Raw genomic sequence first — 19,785 nt, forward strand, 5'->3', positions numbered from 1 at the left:
CTCCATCGGCCTCTGGGTGAGGTTACCAGGTTATGAGTAAAAGTTCTAGGCAAAAGTCGCAGCTCTCTTAAATTTAGACCCCTTCAAATCATATTTGTGATATTATGAACGAGATTTATACTTATTCTAGCGTCTTCTATTATCGTTCCTGGCTTCATCCTCGCTCGTTACACATTTTATTTCTTTGCACTTACAAATGAAAGGCTAACAAGTAAAAAATTAAAAGACATAAAGGGACTGTGAGGCACAAAATACTCTTCCTTTTGGCATTGATAAAAGAAAGAAACAGAAATTATAAACTAAAAGACATGCTTAATTTCCATTACAGTATCAACCATGGAAGATTACAATGTCACACTAATTCTAAACAAACTAATTAAGAATATCATTTACAGAACAAACCCTAAACTACCATTGATATCTCTAAAACTCTTCTAGCTTACCACTATAAAAACTAGACTGGCTATGGATCAAGCTTACTGTCCAGCCCTGATTCTCTTATAGCCATTACTTCTATCTGATCTGAAAAACCCATGCCCAGAATCATTCTCTAATGAAGCTGCTTCAACAGATTTTGTAAATGAACTAGAAAGATTTGCATAAAGATCAACTACCCTCCTAATGTTGTTGTTTAATTCTCTAATCAAACTCACATTTCTTCTTAGATTAATAGGGATATTGGATTCATGATTCTGGTTAATCTCATCGATTATCAATCGGTTCTTATCTAAAATGTTCTGAACTGTATAAAAATTCTTCTGAAATGTTTGTTTCACCTTTTGGTTCAATTGAATACCACTCAAAAATTTATCATCTTCCATTTCCTACCAAATCAAACCTGTATCAAAGAACAGAAAAGAGAAATTTGAATAAAAAGAAGAGACAAAGTTGATCTAATTTCCATAAAAACAACCAGTACCAGTCATTGCCAAAGATAAAAACTAGAAGAACAAGCAGAATATGACTTTTCTGTTTTGATTACAGAACAAAAGTGAAGAAATTTTAGCTGGGGTATAAGAAAGAAAGAGAGAAATAAAAGATTTGTTTACCTGAAAGCTAAAGAAAAGTTACTTGATACATTTGCTTTACTTGTAGAGAGAGGGGCTAGAGAATAGACTTTATAGTAAATAGTTAGAACAGATTTAACAGAACAACGATCTGATCCAAATTTATGAAGCTGAAAGTCAGTACTAAGGTGAGGCTTCAAATACAACTAGAGAGAGAGAGAGAGAGAGAGATAAAGAGAAGATTCGGTGGTTACGCTCCACCTCTTTTTCCCCTCTCATCTTTTTTCCCGTCTGTTGTGTTTTTATAGTTATCGTCATAGTTTTCTTCTATTTTTCGAAGTTTTATCTTCTAATGGGTTAATTCCATTTTGGCCCTAAATACCACCAAGATTAATAGAGAGTGTTGTAACCCTCTTTCTCGTCTTCTTTTTCTTTCTTTCAGTTGGTCGACTAGAGCAATGTGTTCTAGTTCCATTATCATTTGCATCAAGACTATTAGAGAGTTGTAACTCTTTTTCTCACCTTCTCTTTCTTTCTTCTGGTTGGATGTGGAGGATGAACATAGCAAACATAGAGGGGTCAACATTTTCTCTGAAATTCCAGATGTAGAAATTGCGACAAATGAAATATAACGTTTCGATCAATTCTTATCAAGACACAAGCAAACTAAAGATAAAAAATACATAAAGTTATTTGCCCTTTGCCTTGAGAGCTCTCCATAACTGTTTTTCTGAGAAACCGTCCAGAGATCGTCTTTGCTTCTCCGGCGAAGGGTCCTTCCTTCACCGGATTTCCTTTCTTCTTTCTTAATAAAGGTTTTTTACTTCGTTGGTCTTTTAGGGCTTGTTTTATTAATCTATAGGATCTTTTTGTTGTTTTCATATTTTTTCAAGATTGAGTGTTTGGTCATGGACATCCAGTTGGAGTTTCTTCAACAACTCAAAACTCTCTCAACCGATAAACCGGACCCATTCACAGCCCAAAGTTCATTCCAAGAAATTCAACCCGTAAACTATAGACATAGTTGTATGGTCAAAATCCGAAGTTACAAGTTCTTTGTTCAAGTTCAAGTTCAAACTCATCATGTTCAACTAAGGCCAAAAATGATGGATCTCCTAGAGTACTGCCCTTCTAGGTTGAAATTGATGGAAATCCTAGAGCAAAAACTGACAAGAACACAAAGGGAGACCGTCATGGTTAAGCTTCTTCCCAATTATCCATATGAGTCCAAAGTTGTACTATTTTGGGAGAAGGATAATAGGGCATGTTAGTAAATATATTTAACCTTACATGCTTAAACTAATCATGTTATAAGATGATTATGATGAAATCAAATAACATGAACAAGCATACTTACATAAACTCCAAAAGATTCATAGAGATGAAATAATCACGGAAGCGTACCTTGATCCATAGCTAAAAAATGGTTGGGTAGGGTTGATCTTCCACTTGGTTCTTCTTCTCCTTAGAATCTCTCTTGTGATGAAGGGATTTCACACTTAACCAAAAATGTAGAGATTAGGGAAGAAGCCCAAATGGGGACCATAACCCCTATTTATAGACTTTTATTTCTAATTTGGCCCCTCATCAAATTAGAAATCACTTAATGGTCTCTACACGTTTATTCCATGACACTTTGATACCTACTAGTCAAGTCAATCCATATTAGACCACTTTACGACTTGACAATTTACTGAGATAGCCATACACATGTCTATACATATGTGAGCCCACATATATTGGAATTTCTTCCAACAGGGCAAAATCGAAATCCCTTCAACCGGATATGTTGATGGAAGACGGCAATTCGTCGGTGGAGGAGGCGGCGCGGCCGGAAAGAGAATACCGACACCCACTCAAACTGACCACGTGACAGGAGCGATTACAATCCAGGAAGGTAGTGCTTTACCCACTACATCCACTAATCTGGTACAATCTAGAGTGGTTACAATCCAGGAGCGGTTACATTCCGGAGCGGCTACAATCCAGTTCTGTCCGAGAGAGGCTAAAACTGAAGCCCACAACTTGGCCCTGAAGATGGTGGGAATCATGTCACTTCCCTCCTTGTAGGCACTCATTTGTGAGAGTGTTTCTTTGTATATTGTAATTCCTTTTGGCTTTGCCACATCAATGAATTTAATAGTTTCCAAAAAAAAAAAGATAAAAAATGCACTTGTCGCTACAAGATACTTTAATTGATTAATTTTTGGAAAAAAAAGTTAACGATGAACATTATTGATTCTTCAAGAAGTTGTGCACTTGAGGTCTTAATATATTGGTACTGCATCGACTCAGAAAATAGGTCTCACCATTTGGTGGGATAATTTGACGCGTCATTGTTCAAAAAAGCGAAATTTTTTAGTGTATTTGGTTCCGACTGAATCAACAGTCATTGGAAATGAACGTCGTGCCAAATTTGGTGTTTTCTAATGCGGTTGAGAATGTTGTTACAATTTAGGTCGGTTTTCTTATATGGGGAATTGCTATAACTCATTTTACCTTATTATAGTGCTACTTATTAGACTTTCTAATGAAGGTTTTGGTCACCTGCATTCGTAATAAATTCGTTTTTGTTCGCCCCTTTAGTTTTTCAAGCTTTTGTGCTATAAAGGGTCACCTATTTTTTATAGGTACTCTGTTTTTCTAATAAGCACATGTTAACCTTTATACATGACGCAGTCAAACATCAAATAATGGATTATGAAATATTTATATACCTCACTGGAGATTTTCCCTTCCCTGAAAATCGGTTGAAAATAACTCTTGTTAGTTATTTTCAAAATTTTAGAAAAAAAAATAATTTTTGAGTCTATAGACCAAAAATAGGGTCCTAATAGGAGATTTAATCCTCTATAATCCTAAAAAGGATTTAAAAACCAAATTAATCATCATAAAAGAGATCTAGTCCATTTGTATTCATCTCGAGAGAAATATCAAATCTCTATAATATTTAATCCTTATTAATACCTATTATAACCTTTCCATATACTTTGTAACCGTTTTTGCCAAAATAATCATGTATATATCATTTCCTTAATTGTCTCCATCTTTCTCTCTCCAATCAGAATTATAATGAAAGAAATATTAACAAATCTAATATGTAACCGTAATATAGTATATCTCATTTTCAAGAACATTAACCTAGTTGTTTAACCACTATTAACATCAGAACTCTACACTCCATTAAACTTATCGAAGATCAATTCTTGAAGGTAATTATTTTTGCTAAAATCATAATGAGAACATTCATTTGTAAGATTTCGTTTTGTTTTCATGTATTTGATATTACTGTTTTGTATTTAGATTCATTTTTAAGATCTAATAATTAATTTTTTAAACTGTATCAAATTGTTATGTATTATTTCTGAAAAAACGATTCAATTGTAGATCTTTCTCATAATATATATTTCCATCTTTGATAGATCTGAAATTGAAGTCTAAACTTCTCTCTCTCTCTCTAAAATTTTAATATCAATAATGAAATCTTTGATCTTTATATCATATTTAATGTTTTATTGAATCTAGGTATGTTCTATATCTTTCAATTTTCGTGGTATGTATCTTAAGATTTTCGTTTAATCATTACTGAAGTTTTTTTCAGATCAGATTCATCTTCACTGACGGACTCAGATTTGCGGTATATTCAGATTCATTGTTTTCTCTGGATATAAAGTACATGTACTTTACGCGTACTTTTTTCACAAAACAGTTGCCGTTTATAGTACAATAAATGTTCCAAAAATTATATGTAATTTATTGCACATTATACATATTTTTTCACATAACAGTGACCTTGTGATTCGAACTAACGTTATGTTTGTCTTCTAACACATTATGAAGTTTAACAAACAGTATGCATAATTTATTCCATTATACATGTCGTTTCTAGTAAATTGTTTGTTTTGTTAACAAATGTATATGTTTTCTTTTTGCAGTTTTGTTGTTACTTATGGAATTTGCTACTGAAGTTGGTCATTTGTTTCCTGGTGGTGCAAAATCATTTGGATATGCTCTTCGACAATATAGTGTAAATGTTGTTTGTCCTGCTCAAGACTACATATGCTCTTCGACAATATAGTGTAAACGATTTTTTGGTAACAGAATGTAAACGATGTGTAATGTAAAAGAAATTATGTGTTATGTAATAGAAAGTATGTGTAATTTACTGAACAAGACCCAAATACATTTGATAAATTACGTTGTATACTTGACTAATGATGGTTTATTCGTCATAAATAATACATAATTTACGTATTTGTTTCATAATTTGTATTCGATTTGTTATGTATGAGTAAAAACGAAAACAAATGCTGCTTTAATGTTCCCAGAAAAATATACTATTTCCAAAACTGAAAGTTAAGTGAGAGAAAGTGATATATATGTTTTGTATATTAACCCTCAAATCACGCTAAATTGATCCTAGATTGATTCAGATAATAGGAAAGAGAAAATTTGATTTCCAAATCTGTTTAGAGGAGAGAGAAATTATGATTTGTTTCTATCTTTTTTTTCTAATAAATCTCCATATTTTTGGCTAATAAATCTCCATATTAAATTTGTAAAGAAGAGAGAGAAAATTGATTTGGGAAAGTTTAGATTTTGTTTCTAAACAGATTATAGAAGAGAGAGAAATTTTCGTGAGAATCTAACCGTTTTTTCCTAAATTTATCCTAAAATCAAGGTACATTAAACCGATTGAAATCCCAAATGAAGTAGGTTTAGAGAGAGAAAGTGTCTTTATGAAGATTGGTATCCAATCTGTTTCGGCTGAATAAAGATCCCCCACAAATCACGCCCACGGGTTTTGGGAAAGTTTCCTGAAACCCTCGTAAATTCAAAAAACCCGGGGTTTTTTTATTTGGGATACATTTGGTATTACCCAATAAATTAGCCATACTTTATACCCTTCTTGTAAGAGGACCAAAAATCCATAATCTAAGAAGAATGGCCTATAGACCTATTATCAAATTAATTTTGGTCTATATACCCATGGACTCAAAAAAAAAATAGAAATACAATTAAAATCAGGTTGCTCATAAAGTGTGGTTAATGTTCAAAGACCTTTGCTCAAAAAAACAAATGTTCAAAGTCCTTAGTCAAACTTGCTTATAGCACAGAAACGGGTGCTTTTACGAGCACCCCTCCCACCCATTAAGGAGGGAAGAAAAATCACGGGCACTTAAAGCATTCTCAAGAGATGGCTACAGCCTACAGCAGAATCACCAATTCATCTATTCTTTCATCCAGTAATTTGACCCTTACTAGGGTTTTGGTTTGGTTTACTTTTGGAAGGTGTCGTCCATCTTAGGGTGGCTGGCGACGCTCCTAGACCCTAGCAAAGTTCAAGGTACCTTCTTCTCCCTCTCAAGTTTGGGAAATTTATCCAGTAAGATCAATAAAATTATGCTACTTTAGTTACACAGATTAGGTCAATCTATCTGTGATTGTTAATTTGATTATCAAAATTTTGGTGGAAAGGTGTGAATAAACAGTGAATACCTATAACAAGCTATTAATGTATGATCACTAATTAGCATTCCTCTTTCATTTCATAGTTTGTATATGTCGACATCCCCTTTTGACCAAACCTCAATCTTCATATATTCCCTGTTTGTTTCACTTTGTTATATGGATACTCACATGGTAGCTTATTGCATAATAGTACTTGTACCACGTACTAGAGTTGGGTCAAATAGCCATGGAACTTTTTTGAGATAGACATACCCTGGCGAAAAATGTTCGTCCGACAACAAATTGGTTGATCCCCCACTCTTGTGGTCCAATTTTCCAACTTCATCATACAAATAGATATATTGGGTTTCGCTGAAAATCAGGAGCCTAGATTTCAAAGATCCTTATTGGCCAAGTAATATCCTTCATTAGCTTGCTTAGGTATTTCTATAACGTTATGTTATTTCACTGCATAGGTACAACGTTGCAGTTATTTTCTGTATAAGGTAGCATATAAGTTTCTTTTTAAAATACTGCATGTAGATTGATTAGTTTGAAATTGCAGAAATTTGGCTTTGATGGAACACCGGCGGTAAATTGTGTTTGATCAAAGGCATTGGGATGAGAATCACTATGGCGATTGAACTATTACTCCAACCTTAAAATTGTAAGTATCTAAATTTTGAGGAAGGGAGACTTGGAGAGTACAAATATTAGGCATCTTAAGTAATAGGTTTTTCTTAAGATAAACACCCTTTATATCTGCGTTTATCGATGTTAAACAGGGCATGAAATGAACGTGTATTTAAGATGAATTGCTCCTAAAGATGGTAGGTTGAGTTAATAGTTTTCAAACTTTGCAGACTACTATGTCTTCTCATTCCTGAGAAAAAAAAGTTTCAGTTGGAACCAATTTATTACAAAGTAGAAGGACATTTACTGATATTATCCGTCTTGAGCTCTGCAAATTCACTTAAAAAATAATGGAATGTGAATGAACTCTCTAGTATGCTAACCCCCAAGAGGGAGCAAGGTTGAAGTAACAAAAAAGTTTTTGTCCTAATCTTGTAGGTCAAGAAATTAAAGCAAAGAAATGAAATCCCAAGAAAGCTAAGAGATTCATTCCACCAAGGAACACTGGACATGCTTTAGCCCTCAGGCCCAGATACAAAAGAAGGACAAACTCAAATACCCTTTTTGTAGAAAGATTGGACACTTCATTAGCTTAAATGTGGGTCGATGTGTAACCCGGTGTACGACCCGCCCACCCGCTTACAAGATTTTAGACATGTTAGCAGGGTCGATCACCGAGGCAGAGATGGTTTACGACTCGCCAACCCACTTACAAAATTTTTAACCCGTTGTCTTAATTCAAACATAGAGAAAGGTACATAATCTATCTCCATTTTATACAAGTACAAAAAACATTTCCAACATTGTTATTTGTCTTGCTTACCACAACTTACAGTTGTGCTCGTCTTAGGTGTCAAGACAACAAGTATTCATTAAGTGCCAAGACAACAATTGTCCATTTGGTGTCAAGACAACAAGTGTCCATTAGGTGTCATTTAGATGAGCAACAACGCAACTCATTCTTGAATTCATATAGATGGCTTATAAACTAGATAGATTTCGATAGAGTTTCTAAAAGCCCAAAATTTGATGGGCTAATTGGATGTGGCATAATTATGGGCTTTGTACATTCCTAGTGGGCCTTGTATGTACAACCTCGAAGTTTAAATTCTCCCACTTGGCCCGTACAATTGAAATTAGATATGTGCAAGAAACTATTCTGCAAATGACTCGATTAAAGGCTTAAGAAAACAAATATGCGCACATTAAGAAACTCTAAATTCAACATGGAGAAAGGTATATAATCTATCAAAAACTTTAGCTTTCCATATAATGTTAAATAGTTTGTTGTTTAATTGTGATAAACATGATATCCTTAGATGCTTTTATGTTTATGGGAACATTTTCGGTTATATGGTTTGTCCCATGAACTCCATGTATATATAGTAATATCATAACAATCATGCCCCCTGTGTGTGCCGCGTACTTGATTCTCCTTATTGTTTTTTGGTGGATTCATGATCCAAAACCTCCAATTTGGCGTACTGAAATCTTCAGCCTAAATTAGCCTAATTCTTTATAAAACTTTATTAGCTCAACTAGTTGATAGTTTACTATAAGATTCATTAGTACTGTACCACCTTTTGTTTATATATTAATTCAAACTTTTCAAAAAAAATAAATAATAAGATTCATTAGTTAACTAGTTACCGTTTTTATGTTTCATGGAGATCAAATGTCTAAGCCCTAAGGGTAGGTTTATCTATTAGAATGCATCACAGAGAGTATATGTTATCTATAGAAAACAGAAACAGTCCAAAACGTACAGCATCCAAATATCGCATATCAAAGAGGTAAACCCTTGCATAGTGGATACTCACATGGTAGCATATCTGTACTTGTACCACGTACTAGAGCTGGGTTGAATAGCTATGGCACTCTTTGAGATACACATACCCTGGCGAAAGAATTTCGTCCAACTACAAATTGGGTGATCCCCCAGTCTTGTCAATTTTCAACTTCATCTATACAAATACATTTATTACTTGTAGCCGAAAATCAGGAGCCTTGATTTCAAACTTCCGTATTGACCAAGTTATATCCTTCATTGGCTTGCTTAGGTATTTATAAGACATTTTATGTTATTTCATTGCATAGGTAGACCATTGCAGTTATTTTCTACATAAGATAGCGTAGAAGTTTTTCTTTTTAATATTGCAGACTGGATAGTATGAGTTTGCAGAAATTTGGGTTTGATGGCACACCGGTGGTTAATTGCGCTCAATGTCATTGGGCTGAGAATCACTATTAGGCATCTTAAGTAATAGTTTTCTCTTAAGATAAATACCCTTATATTCTGCGTTTGCCGATGTTAAACAAAGCATGAAATGAACGGCATGTTTAAGATGAATTGCGCCTAAAGATGGTTGGTTGAGTAAATTTCAAACTCTGCAAATTATTCTCTCTTCTCATTCTTGAGAAAAAGATTTACAATCGGAACCAACTGATTACAATATAGGAGGACATTTACTGGTGTCATGTATAACTGTTTTATTTTCTGAGTAAACAAGAACAAGATAAGCTTAACCATGGATTGAATATTTGGGTTTCATTTCAATAAGTTTTTTCTTGTCATTAATCTAGTTGTAGTGCTTTTCAATTGTCTAAACTCTGAAGCCTAAGATAAACTCTAGGACTTTGACAGTTTTGGGGATGTGAGCCAAGTTAAGGACTGGATTTTTGAGAAATCGTGGGCTCTGGTGGTGTTATGATATCGAAAGACTGTTCTAGTTCGATAAACTAGTTTCCAGACACATAAGATGCATTTTGTACCTTCAGCTACACAACGTGAACAAACTCACTCGGTATTAATTTCTTACTTTTAGTACTTACAAATGAAGCAAAGATCATATCTAAACAACAGTTTTGTGATCAATCCAAAATCACAATTATTAGTACGTGCAATTACTATAAGTATATAGATGATGATAAGTTTATAGAGGGTGCAATATAATTGGAGCCCCATGTTGAGGTTGAAGAGTTAGGATGATGTAAGGAGCATGGGTATAAGACTGTGAGAGCTCAAACGAGAAGTGTTGCAGAATCATAGCCAAAGCCAACTTCGCTTCTATCATGGCAAAGTTTTGGCCTATACATATCCTTGGTCCCCATCCAAACGGAAAAAATGCAGCTTTCTCCTTCGTTGCCTTCGAAATTCCATCTGAGAATCTCTCTGGTCTGAATTCTTCCACATCTTCACCCCATAATTCAGGATCATGATGGAGAACAAGTGTTGGAAGCAAGATTTCTACCCCAGCCGGGAATTCAATACTTCCAACCTTAATTTTCTTGTAAGTATGTCGAAGTTGATGGATAACTGGTGGGTATAACCTCAGGACTTCGTAAAGTATCATGTTTACCTGCATTTTGGAAGAATTTGGTTAGTGAACATTTGTGTGATATTTGGATTTATTTGGGTATCTCCGGTTATAAATTTCGGTAACTAGAAGGTAACATGGTTCTGATTCCGCTTTTTATTGGGTAACTAGAAGGTACTCAAGTTGGATCTTGTGACCCATTATTTTTTTTTATTTTTTTTGCAGATTTTTTAAATGAAGAGCTTGAAGGGTTTCAGAAGTACTCACAATCTTCAGTTGGTTCATATCTTCAAACTTGGGTGAGTTTTTTCCACAAACTCTTAGAACTTCTTCTCTTGCTTTATCTTGCCAGTCTTGATGCATAGATAAAACAATCATGGTCCATGTAAGCAAAGTCGAAGTCGTTTCTTGACCAGCCAAATAGAACAATTTACATTCCTCAATCACCTCTTCCGTGGTCATTCGTACAATACTATTTGATTTACTAACTTTTGCTGATTCTTCGAGATAGTTTGAGTTATTATTACATTGCAGCAACAAGCTTAATAAATCATCAGAACATGATTTTCCATTTCGTATCGCTTCTTGTTTCTTGTCAATCAATTCTTTGAACATAGCTTTGATTTCCTTATCGATGTTGATTCTTCTCTTGTTCTTCTTTGTTGGTATATATCTGAAAATGAACAATCAAGTTTGAAATCGATTATGTTCAATCAAATTTGAAATCTATTATTGAAACCTGAAATTGGAAGAATTCATACCTGAAACCTGGAATATAAACTGATTCAAAAGCTTCAATGATTAGTAGACTCTGCTCTTTTTGAAGTTCAAAGATTTTCTTGCCTTCTTCGTAGCTACTTCCGAACGCGGTTCTTGAGATGACATCTCCAGTGAAGTTCTGAAGTTCAGGCCAGACATCTACTTCACAACTTCCTCCTGATGGCCTTACCAAATTATTTAATCGTTCAATCAACTTCGTGCAACTAGTTGTGAAACCCGGCATCATTTCCTTCAATTAGACAATGAAATGTCGAACTATAAACATCTTTAACCATATTTTAATTCTTTTGAAAAACTTAGTACAGGTCTTGGTGGCAAAAGAGGGAACAATATCACTAATTGCCATGGCTTGGGTCGCTAGGCTACCTGCTTATGACGAAAACTTAACGAGTTATGGCAAAAACTTAGTTTCGTACCTTTAGCTTCTCGAGGTGGAAAGCTGGTGTCATTATCCGTCGATGTTTAGCCCATTTATCATTTTCCAAGGTTGAGAGACCCATAGTTAGAAGCTTAGTAAGAGGGTTAAGTGGTGGCTTTTGAAAGTGACCAAACTTGTTCGATAAAATTTCTTTCATTAAATCAGAATCCCAGACTATCACTCTAGGTGTGGAACCAGACCAAACTAGACTTAGTTTTCCATAAGTTTGTAGAATTTCGACCGTAAACGGATCGGCACGCGATACAATATGGTGCGTTAGGTTCATGGGTTTGGACCAAGCTCGACTGTTAGACTCTACATAATCCTTTTTGTTTCCATATAGAAGCTTGTAAGGAAGACCATTGATACCTTGTTGCCTGAGAAGTTTCTCTAAATGTTTGGGTGTGTACCAAATAGTGTAAAATACTCTCATAGCATACCAAATAAGCACAGAAGAGAGAATACCAACTGCAAGCATTAGATTTAATCCTTCCATTTATGTTCTCTATGATAGTTAGAGAGAGAGAGAGAGAGAGAGAGCTCTTGTTCTTGCAGTTGGAGTGAAAATTAGCAAGGTTTTTATTGGGGACTGTGGGTTTCTTTTAGCCACCTTTCTTTTTAGCCTTAAGAGTTCGTGTGGTGATAATTTGGAGTTGGCGTACCGGACCTGTTTTATCTCCTTTGTCTTTGTCTGGTGGGCGAATCAAAGACTGGTGTGAGGAGATAAGATGGGTATGGGCTCGTGTATACCCAATGGAACCCGCCCAAGATTCATAATGTTTTGGAGAAAATTCTATACGCACATCAACACATGGTTGTAGGATCTGCCAGAGCGGTTTATACCCATATCGATGTTAAAATTTATCTTTTTTTTTGTTGAAAGAAAATTTATCTTATTTATCACAGAGAAATACTAATCCCAAAAATTGACACTATATGTGGTCAGCTTCAACTGGTGAGGCCATTTCTCCTTTCTATGGTCTGATCAATTAGAGCTAGCTACATCACCAATTGGCCTCAGGCTCCATTTAGCATTTTTGTTTACTGTAAGTAGGGCTGTAGGGCTGGGATTCTGCCCGTGGACCCGAATCCGTCCACAGGCACTCAAACCTGTCGTTGACCACGGACACCCGAGGCACGTCTCAGGTGCAGCCCGCCCGCCCCAAAAGAATGTGTTGGGCGGGCTCCCGTGCTCCCGCCCACACCCGACCCCGCATGATGGCACTCGACGACACTGGCAGCAACTACTTGAAAGATTTGCATTACTGGGTATATTTATTACCCTTGTGGTCTTCAAGGGATTAATACCCAATGACCAACAGGTGCATGTTAGACCTATGCAGATAAGAGTTGGACTTTTCTCTTGGTTAATTCACGTTCCCAACGCTTCTTTCAAAGACTTCTCTGTGGGACTAAAAAGTCTTGATAGAGTTGGAAGTCTCTCCTATCAACATTGTATAACTAGTTGTGAAACCCGGCATCATTTCCTTTAGTTAGACAAGGAAATATCGAACTATTAACATCGTGTGGTGAAAATTTGGACTTTTGGAGTTGGCCTACCGGACCTGTTTAATCTCCTTTGTCTTTTGTCTGGTGGGTAAATCAAAGACTGGTGATAGGAGATAAAATGGGTAAGGGCTCGGGTATACCCAATGGAACCTGCCCAAGATCCATAATGTGTGTGGAGAAAATTCTATACCCACATCAGCACACATGGTTGCAGACACATGGTTGCAGGATCGGCCTGAGCGGTTTATACCCATATGGATATTAAAATTTCTTTTTTTATTAGGTTATTTCCAAATGGCCCCCAACTTTGTGACCAGCTTTCTGCCTGGCCCCCTACTTTAGCAATAATTCTCGTATGACCTCCTTTTTCCGTTATCTTTAACTTTCCGTTATTCTCTCTCCTCCATCTCATTTTCTCTCTCTGTCAAGTCACCTATCACGCCACATCATCATCTTCTCCGGTAGGGGTCGCCGGCCGGCCAAATTTCCGGGCGGGACCCTTCAAATATTGTAAAAAATGATTTATTAATTTTCTCTCTCCTCTCTCTTTCTCTCTCTAGAAAGAAATATTGTTTTTTTTATTCCTCACCTCTCTCTCTCTCTCTAAAAACCCCGGCGAAGGGGTTTCCCTTCGCCGGAGCTAGGTTTATTCAACGAACAGAGAGAGAGAGAGAGGTGAGGAATAAAAAAAACAGCTAGAGAGAGATAGGAGAGAGAAAATATAAAAAAATATATATTGATATTTGAAGTGTCGTCGGCAGGAAATTTGGCCTGTCGGCGACCCCTGTCGGAGAAGATGATGATGTGGCGTGATAGGTGACTTGGCAGAGAGAGAAAATGAGATGGAGGAGAGAGAGTAACGGAAAATTAAGGATAACGGAAAATTAAGGATAACGGAAAAAAGGGGTCATACGAAATTATTGTTAAAGTAGGGGGTCAGGCAGGAATCTGGTCACAAAGTTGGGGGCCATTTGGGAAATAACCCGTTTTTATTTTATTTTGTTGAAAGAAAATTTATCTTATTTACCACAGAGAGATACTAACCCCAAAAATTTACACTACTCACAGCCAAGGTCATGTGGTCAACTCCAATTGGTGAGACCATTTCTCCCTTCCACGGTCTGATCAATTAGAGCCAGCTACATCACCAATTGGCCTGTGCCCCCCCCCCCCCCCCCCCCCCCATTTAACATTTTTGTTTACAATAAGGTTCATTCTGCTTGGGGGGTGCTTAGGCTCCCAATTGGTGAACTAGGGTTGTTGTAGCCATCATAATCATGACTGTTTGTTTCAGCTGCAAGGCTCAACTTTTCTTTCTTTGTATTATTTAACATTATCAGTGGAATTCTTATTAAATAAAATTTATTTTGTCTATCTCAACTATTTTTTCCTCTTCCACATCAACAAATACTCCCTGTTGTCTACATCTTTTTATTCGTCGCACAACAGGATGTTGTCTGGCGACAATCTTCTCCAACGACCTCCAAAAAAAATTTATCTTCCCTCTCTCCCTCCTTTCTCAGTCTCCTCTTCCTAGCTCTCCTCTCTCTCATTTTATGTCCCGACAAATAGGAGAATCTCTTCCAACGGACTTTCGTGATCTGGTTTACTAGACTTTTTTTATCTAGTTTTACCAGACGAAATCCGGCAAGGGGCTTTTTCTCTTTCTCAGACAAAAAGGGGAAAAAAGAAGAAAGAGAGGAAGAAAGAGGAGGAGGAGCGATGGCAATGGTCCTAAGAGGAAATAAAAAAAATTAAATTTTTATTAAAGGTCGTTGCCGACCTTTTCTTGGGTTGAAGGTCATTGGCAACCTTCTGCAAGAAAAGACAGGTAAGGTGGAGAGGAAGAGGGATGAAGTGGAGGAGAGAAAGAAAAATGAGGCAGATATTGATGTTCAAACATTTTTTGAGGATTAATTCAATTTTGGCCCTTCAAGAGTACTTCCCCAAAAAGTTCAAAAATTTATTTAGTCCATGAAAGCCTAATCGAAACGTCGGACATTGATGGGGTCAGATCGGCTAGTTGGTCGCAAATTAAGGGCCAAAAACGAGATTAACCTTTATATAATTTATGAACTTATTTATTAAATTTGTTATAACTTTCGAGTAACACAATTTGGATAAATGTTTATTATACTTTATGTAAGCTGAATACTACATAAAATTAGACCTAAGAGCATCCCCAATGGTTAGCACCAAATTAGCCACCAAAAAGGAATCTTCACCAAATTATTTGGTGTATTCTTGAATCCAAAAGCAAACACCAAAACTCGCACCAGACACTATTCATCACATTAGATTTCATTTTTAATACTCATTTTTTTAAATAAAATATGATGACAAATAATTTATTAAAATAGTAATTAAAATTATAAGATTTAAAGTACAAATTAAGATCATTACGACATTTTATTATTTTATGGGGACCAAACAAAAATATTTTATTGGACCATATACAAACATTAAAATGAATAAAGGGACTAAATGTGAAAGAATAATTCAAAATACATTAAAAACTATGGGGCCCACCACATCACGAATTTGATGAAGGTGAACCATAGCCAGCCACATGGCACGGGAGATCTTTGGTGATCTCCCGTGCCATTGGGTGCAATATGCCCTGGTGATCTCCAGGGCCGTTGGGATGCTTTAAAGATCAATTTAAAGTTTTTTTAAAGTTGACAAAGAAAAAATTATAGGAGTATCTTATTTACTCAAAAACTCAATGTTCATATTTTGTTTGATTAAACGAATTTAAATTTGTATTTTGTAGTTAAAAACCCAACATTTACGACCTAATTTCAAAAAAAAAAAAATTGAAGCAAAAAAAGACTAATTATATTTTATCTAGTTTCATTTTGTTGGATTAAAACTCGAAAATTCGAGTCTTATTTAATTAAAAATCTATTACTTTTCAAAATCTTTTTACAAGTTTTTTTCTAAGCAGCTGTAACTCTTTTCTAAACCGGTTACAATCTTTAAAAATTTAGATCATTTTTGAAAAAAAATAATTACAAGGAGTTTTGACAGAAGAGAATCAAAGAAATGGAGGAGGGTGAGATTACATAGGAATTTCTAGATTGTGATATTTATAATTCTTGCCTTTGGTATCAGTAATGGCCTCTTACTAGTACTCTAGGAAGAACTCTTAAATACCCATATATCCTTCAAGACAATAATATTTTGAGAAGATTAGCATTAACAACCAAATAGAGATACCAAAACAACACTTTTTAACAAAAAGCAAAAGCCTTTCCCCAAATATTTGCTACTAATTACTCATCATTCAACCAACTTCAAAAAATCCAAGCAAAACAGAAGTTAGATTGTGACAGAGAGAGAAAACAAGGCCAGACTTCAGATTGATTACTAAACCCACTCACAGGAAGAAAAGATAAAGGACTGGTGGGATGTTCAGAGACTGATAAAAAATGTAAGAAGTAATAAAAGTAGTGTTCATCTGAACCCCACCACTCACAAGTCACAAGTACTTCTTTGGCTTTTAGTTCACAAATAAACCCACATTCAGATATCAACCATCTGCACAAAGAACATGAGAAGAATTAAAGCTATGCATTTAAAAGTTAGGTTAAATGAGAAAGAGGACACCAAAGTGATGATGAAATTTATTTACCATTTCAAGTGTACTAAGAAACTGTAAAGTCTAGAGAAGGCTCTGGGATAGAAATTGAGAGTTGGGTTGTTGTTGAATATGAATTTCTATTTAATCTTTCATCTTCTAAGTTTATCCATGATTCTCTTTTCTTTAATGGCCATTCATCAAAGAAATGGAGAAGTGGTTGTTCTTGTTCTTTCTCCTCTTTTACTGGTTTTATAGATTTCAAATCAGTACCTAAAACAAAGCAATGTTTTTGTTGTTGTTGTTCTTGTTGATGTTTAGTTTGTTGTTCAGAGATAGATTGAAACTGAGAGTAAACATTGCCTGAAATAGTTCTGTAATTACTCTCTTTTGGTTGAGTAAAAGTGGAAGAAGAAGAAGAACTCATTCTTAGTGGTGTGAATTTCCATGAATTATCAAGAGATAATTCTGGTGTACTACTTCTTAAACTTCCTGATGCTTCTGAAAAGAAAGATCTTTCATCCAAACCCTCTTTCTGTCCATGAACAAACCTGTTTCTCCACAGAAAAAGGCAGAGAAAACAAAAGAATCAGACAAGGAAAAAAAACTGGGTTTTTAAATTTACTGAACAGTTTCTTGAAATGGAAGAAGATAGTCAAGATTACATACCTATGATCATTTTCAACTTGAGAGTAGTAAGATCCTGAATCTGAAACAAAATGGGTTTTGTTGATTTGAGGTGAAAACCCAAAATCAGAAGGTTTTGAAGAAGAGGAAGAAGAGTGAGGGTAAACCTGTGAAGAACTGTTATAATAAGGATGATGGGGAGAGTGATGATGATGAAGAAGATTGGTTTCAGTATTGATTGATGAAGAGAGAGAAAAAGAAGGGATTTTGTTAGAATGATTTGTTGATGTTGTTGTAATAATTTCCACAGGCTTTCTTGAACGATTTCTTCCTCTATGCATGTGTTTTTCACAGTACTTAGAATCTGGAAATGCTTCCTTTGAGCATCTCCATTTTTTCCCATCTGTTCTTCTGCATCTTCCTGGTTCTGGGTCTATTTTTCTCCCTAACCCCATTTGAAAAGGGGAACCCCAACTCCCCACTACAATCACAAGATCCCAAAACTCATTTTTATGGAAAAATAAAAATCAAATAGATAAGAAGAACAACAAACTATGGAGAAGAAACTTACTTGATTGATGATGAGGAAAAAGCTTTGAAGAAAGTGAAGATTCCCATGTTCCTCTTAGATGAAAGAGTAGATCAGGTGGGATGGGTAGTCCTTGAACCATGTGTTTGTAAATTAGGGCTTGTTGCTCTAACTCTTGCCATTGAGTTGTAGTGAAAGGATGCATGTTTCTTGAATTCATCATTTAAGCAAACAAGAAGAAGAAGAAGAAGAAGAAGAAGAGTTTGTGTTCTTGGAGAGAGAGAGAGAGGTGGGTTTGGGGTTTGGGGTTTGGGTATGTATGGGAGGAGGTTATTGGTTGGAGAATCTTGAGAGGGATGAATAAAGATAGTGGGTCTGATGATATACTGAAGCAACCTCTCCTGAACCTGCTATTATTATGACTGTAACTCTGTTTACTTCTGATTCAGCACTGCTCTGATGATGCTGCTGCTGCATTTGTTGCTTCTGCTGTTCTTGTTTCTGCCATCTTTACAGAAACCCATAAAATAAAAGAACAAGAGAGAGAGAGAGAGATACCTAGAAAGAGAGTGTGAGTGGGGGGGTTAAACAAAAAGATGGTGATTCTGTGAATGACAGGAAAAGATAAGTATGTAAGAGTTGGACTTCGACACTCAAAAGGAAAAGACACTGTGTTGTGTGTCATCTTATTGAGAGAGAAAGAAAGAAAGAAAGAGAGAGAAAGAGCCCTTATCAGAAGACTTACCTAAACCTGATTTCTGAACCCCTCATTCTGACATTGTCAGAGCTTTATTGGACAGTTTCATCTTCTATTTTTCTGTTTTCTCTTTGTCATTTTTAACCCAACCCTGTTTTTCAGTGAATAGTATAGAACGTTGCCTTGACTGATTTTGCTAAGAGTTAATTCCTATTTGGCCCCCTACTTTGTGACCAGCTTCCTTTATGACCCCCTGTTTTCTGAAAATTCAAATTTGACCCCCTATTTTCATGTAAATGCCACAACTACCCCTCCCATTAATATATTTTCAAAATAAACTTAATTAGTAAATATCTCTCTCCACCTCACTTCCACCTCACATCCCTCTCAACCACACATGTCTCTCCACCTCATTCTTCTTCGACGAAGGTGAAGAGCCCCTTCGCGGAGCTCCTGGTTTCAAGTGACAAATTTGGCTTCATGAGGAGTCGTAATTAAGTTCTTATTTTGATGAAGTTTGTTACAAATATCAAGATGTTTCTTATAACCGTTTTAATTATATTCTTGATATGAGGAAGTTTTGTTACAAATTCCAAATGTCCCAATCAATAATCCTAAATTCGGTTTCCTTCTTCCTCGCTTCTTTTTTAGTTCTCTATATAAGGTCAACTTGGATATCACCTTTCCCATTCTCAATCATAGAGAGAGAAAGTGAAAACTGAAAACAGTTAGTAATCAAGAAGAAGAAGAAGAAAAGATGGAAACCCAGACTAATGATGATTCACCCATTACCCATTTGGCTCCCATGATAGAGAGATAAAGTGAAAACTGAAAACCGTTAGTATAACCTCCACAAATACAATAACCGAGAACGTCTCCACCACCACCACCAACGAAAATGGTATCCCCACCACCAATAACGGTTCCTCCACCACAATTAACCGGACCACCAACACCAAAACCGATAACCCCACCACAAATAATGATTCATCCTCCGCGATTAAAGATGCCCCCACCACCACCACTATCAGGGCTCCCACCGCCAGAAAAATCAGTATCACCACCAAAAATATAGATGATGAGAATGTGACTCTAACTGTTGATATAAATGTCGTCGGAAATGAAATAATTGTAACTGGTAATTTAGTGTCTGGAACCCACGACACCCATCTCAATGGCATTATTTCTCCCTCCCCAGACATCTCTCAAGGTCCAAGAATTCAAGTGGTTAATAATT

At 35.8% G+C, this 19,785-nt stretch overlaps 2 protein-coding genes and 2 long non-coding RNA genes across 4 annotated transcripts; 1 reads left to right on the plus strand and 3 right to left on the minus strand.

Annotated features, from left to right (window-relative positions):
• Positions 1-297: 297 nt before the first annotated feature.
• Positions 298-1,284, minus strand: LOC147556877 (uncharacterized). Its single transcript, XR_015234968.1, has 2 exons — positions 1,050-1,284; positions 298-838 (listed from the first exon to the last, which is right to left on the minus strand). It is a non-coding gene; the product is annotated as an uncharacterized LOC147556877 (long non-coding RNA).
• Positions 1,285-6,128: 4,844 nt separating this feature from the next.
• Positions 6,129-10,979, plus strand: LOC147556878 (uncharacterized). Its single transcript, XR_015233633.1, has 6 exons — positions 6,129-6,354; positions 7,024-7,125; positions 7,530-7,845; positions 7,942-8,327; positions 9,725-10,540; positions 10,634-10,979. It is a non-coding gene; the product is annotated as an uncharacterized LOC147556878 (long non-coding RNA).
• On the minus strand, positions 9,880-12,302 carry LOC147556879 (cytochrome P450 CYP72A616-like). The gene is made up of 4 exons (XM_086657848.1): positions 11,605-12,302; positions 11,170-11,417; positions 10,676-11,081; positions 9,880-10,450 (listed from the first exon to the last, which is right to left on the minus strand). Exons 1-4 carry the CDS (start codon positions 12,100-12,102, stop codon positions 10,025-10,027), a joined length of 1,578 nt encoding a protein of 525 aa, XP_086513974.1. The 5' UTR covers positions 12,103-12,302; the 3' UTR covers positions 9,880-10,024.
• A 3,994-nt stretch (positions 12,303-16,296) lies between these two features.
• On the minus strand, positions 16,297-18,604 carry LOC147556880 (growth-regulating factor 1-like). Its single transcript, XM_086657849.1, has 4 exons — positions 17,894-18,604; positions 17,365-17,803; positions 16,750-17,246; positions 16,297-16,655 (listed from the first exon to the last, which is right to left on the minus strand). The coding sequence occupies exons 1-3, from the start codon at positions 18,072-18,074 to the stop codon at positions 16,763-16,765; spliced, it is 1,104 nt and encodes a 367-aa protein (XP_086513975.1). The 5' UTR covers positions 18,075-18,604; the 3' UTR covers positions 16,297-16,655; positions 16,750-16,762.
• Positions 18,605-19,785: the final 1,181 nt, after the last annotated feature.

This window comes from Eschscholzia californica, unplaced genomic scaffold (assembly GCF_041429995.1).
Source record: "Eschscholzia californica isolate CP2 unplaced genomic scaffold, dmEscCali1.0.p SCAF_2, whole genome shotgun sequence".
NCBI classification, from domain to species: domain Eukaryota; kingdom Viridiplantae; phylum Streptophyta; class Magnoliopsida; order Ranunculales; family Papaveraceae; genus Eschscholzia; species Eschscholzia californica.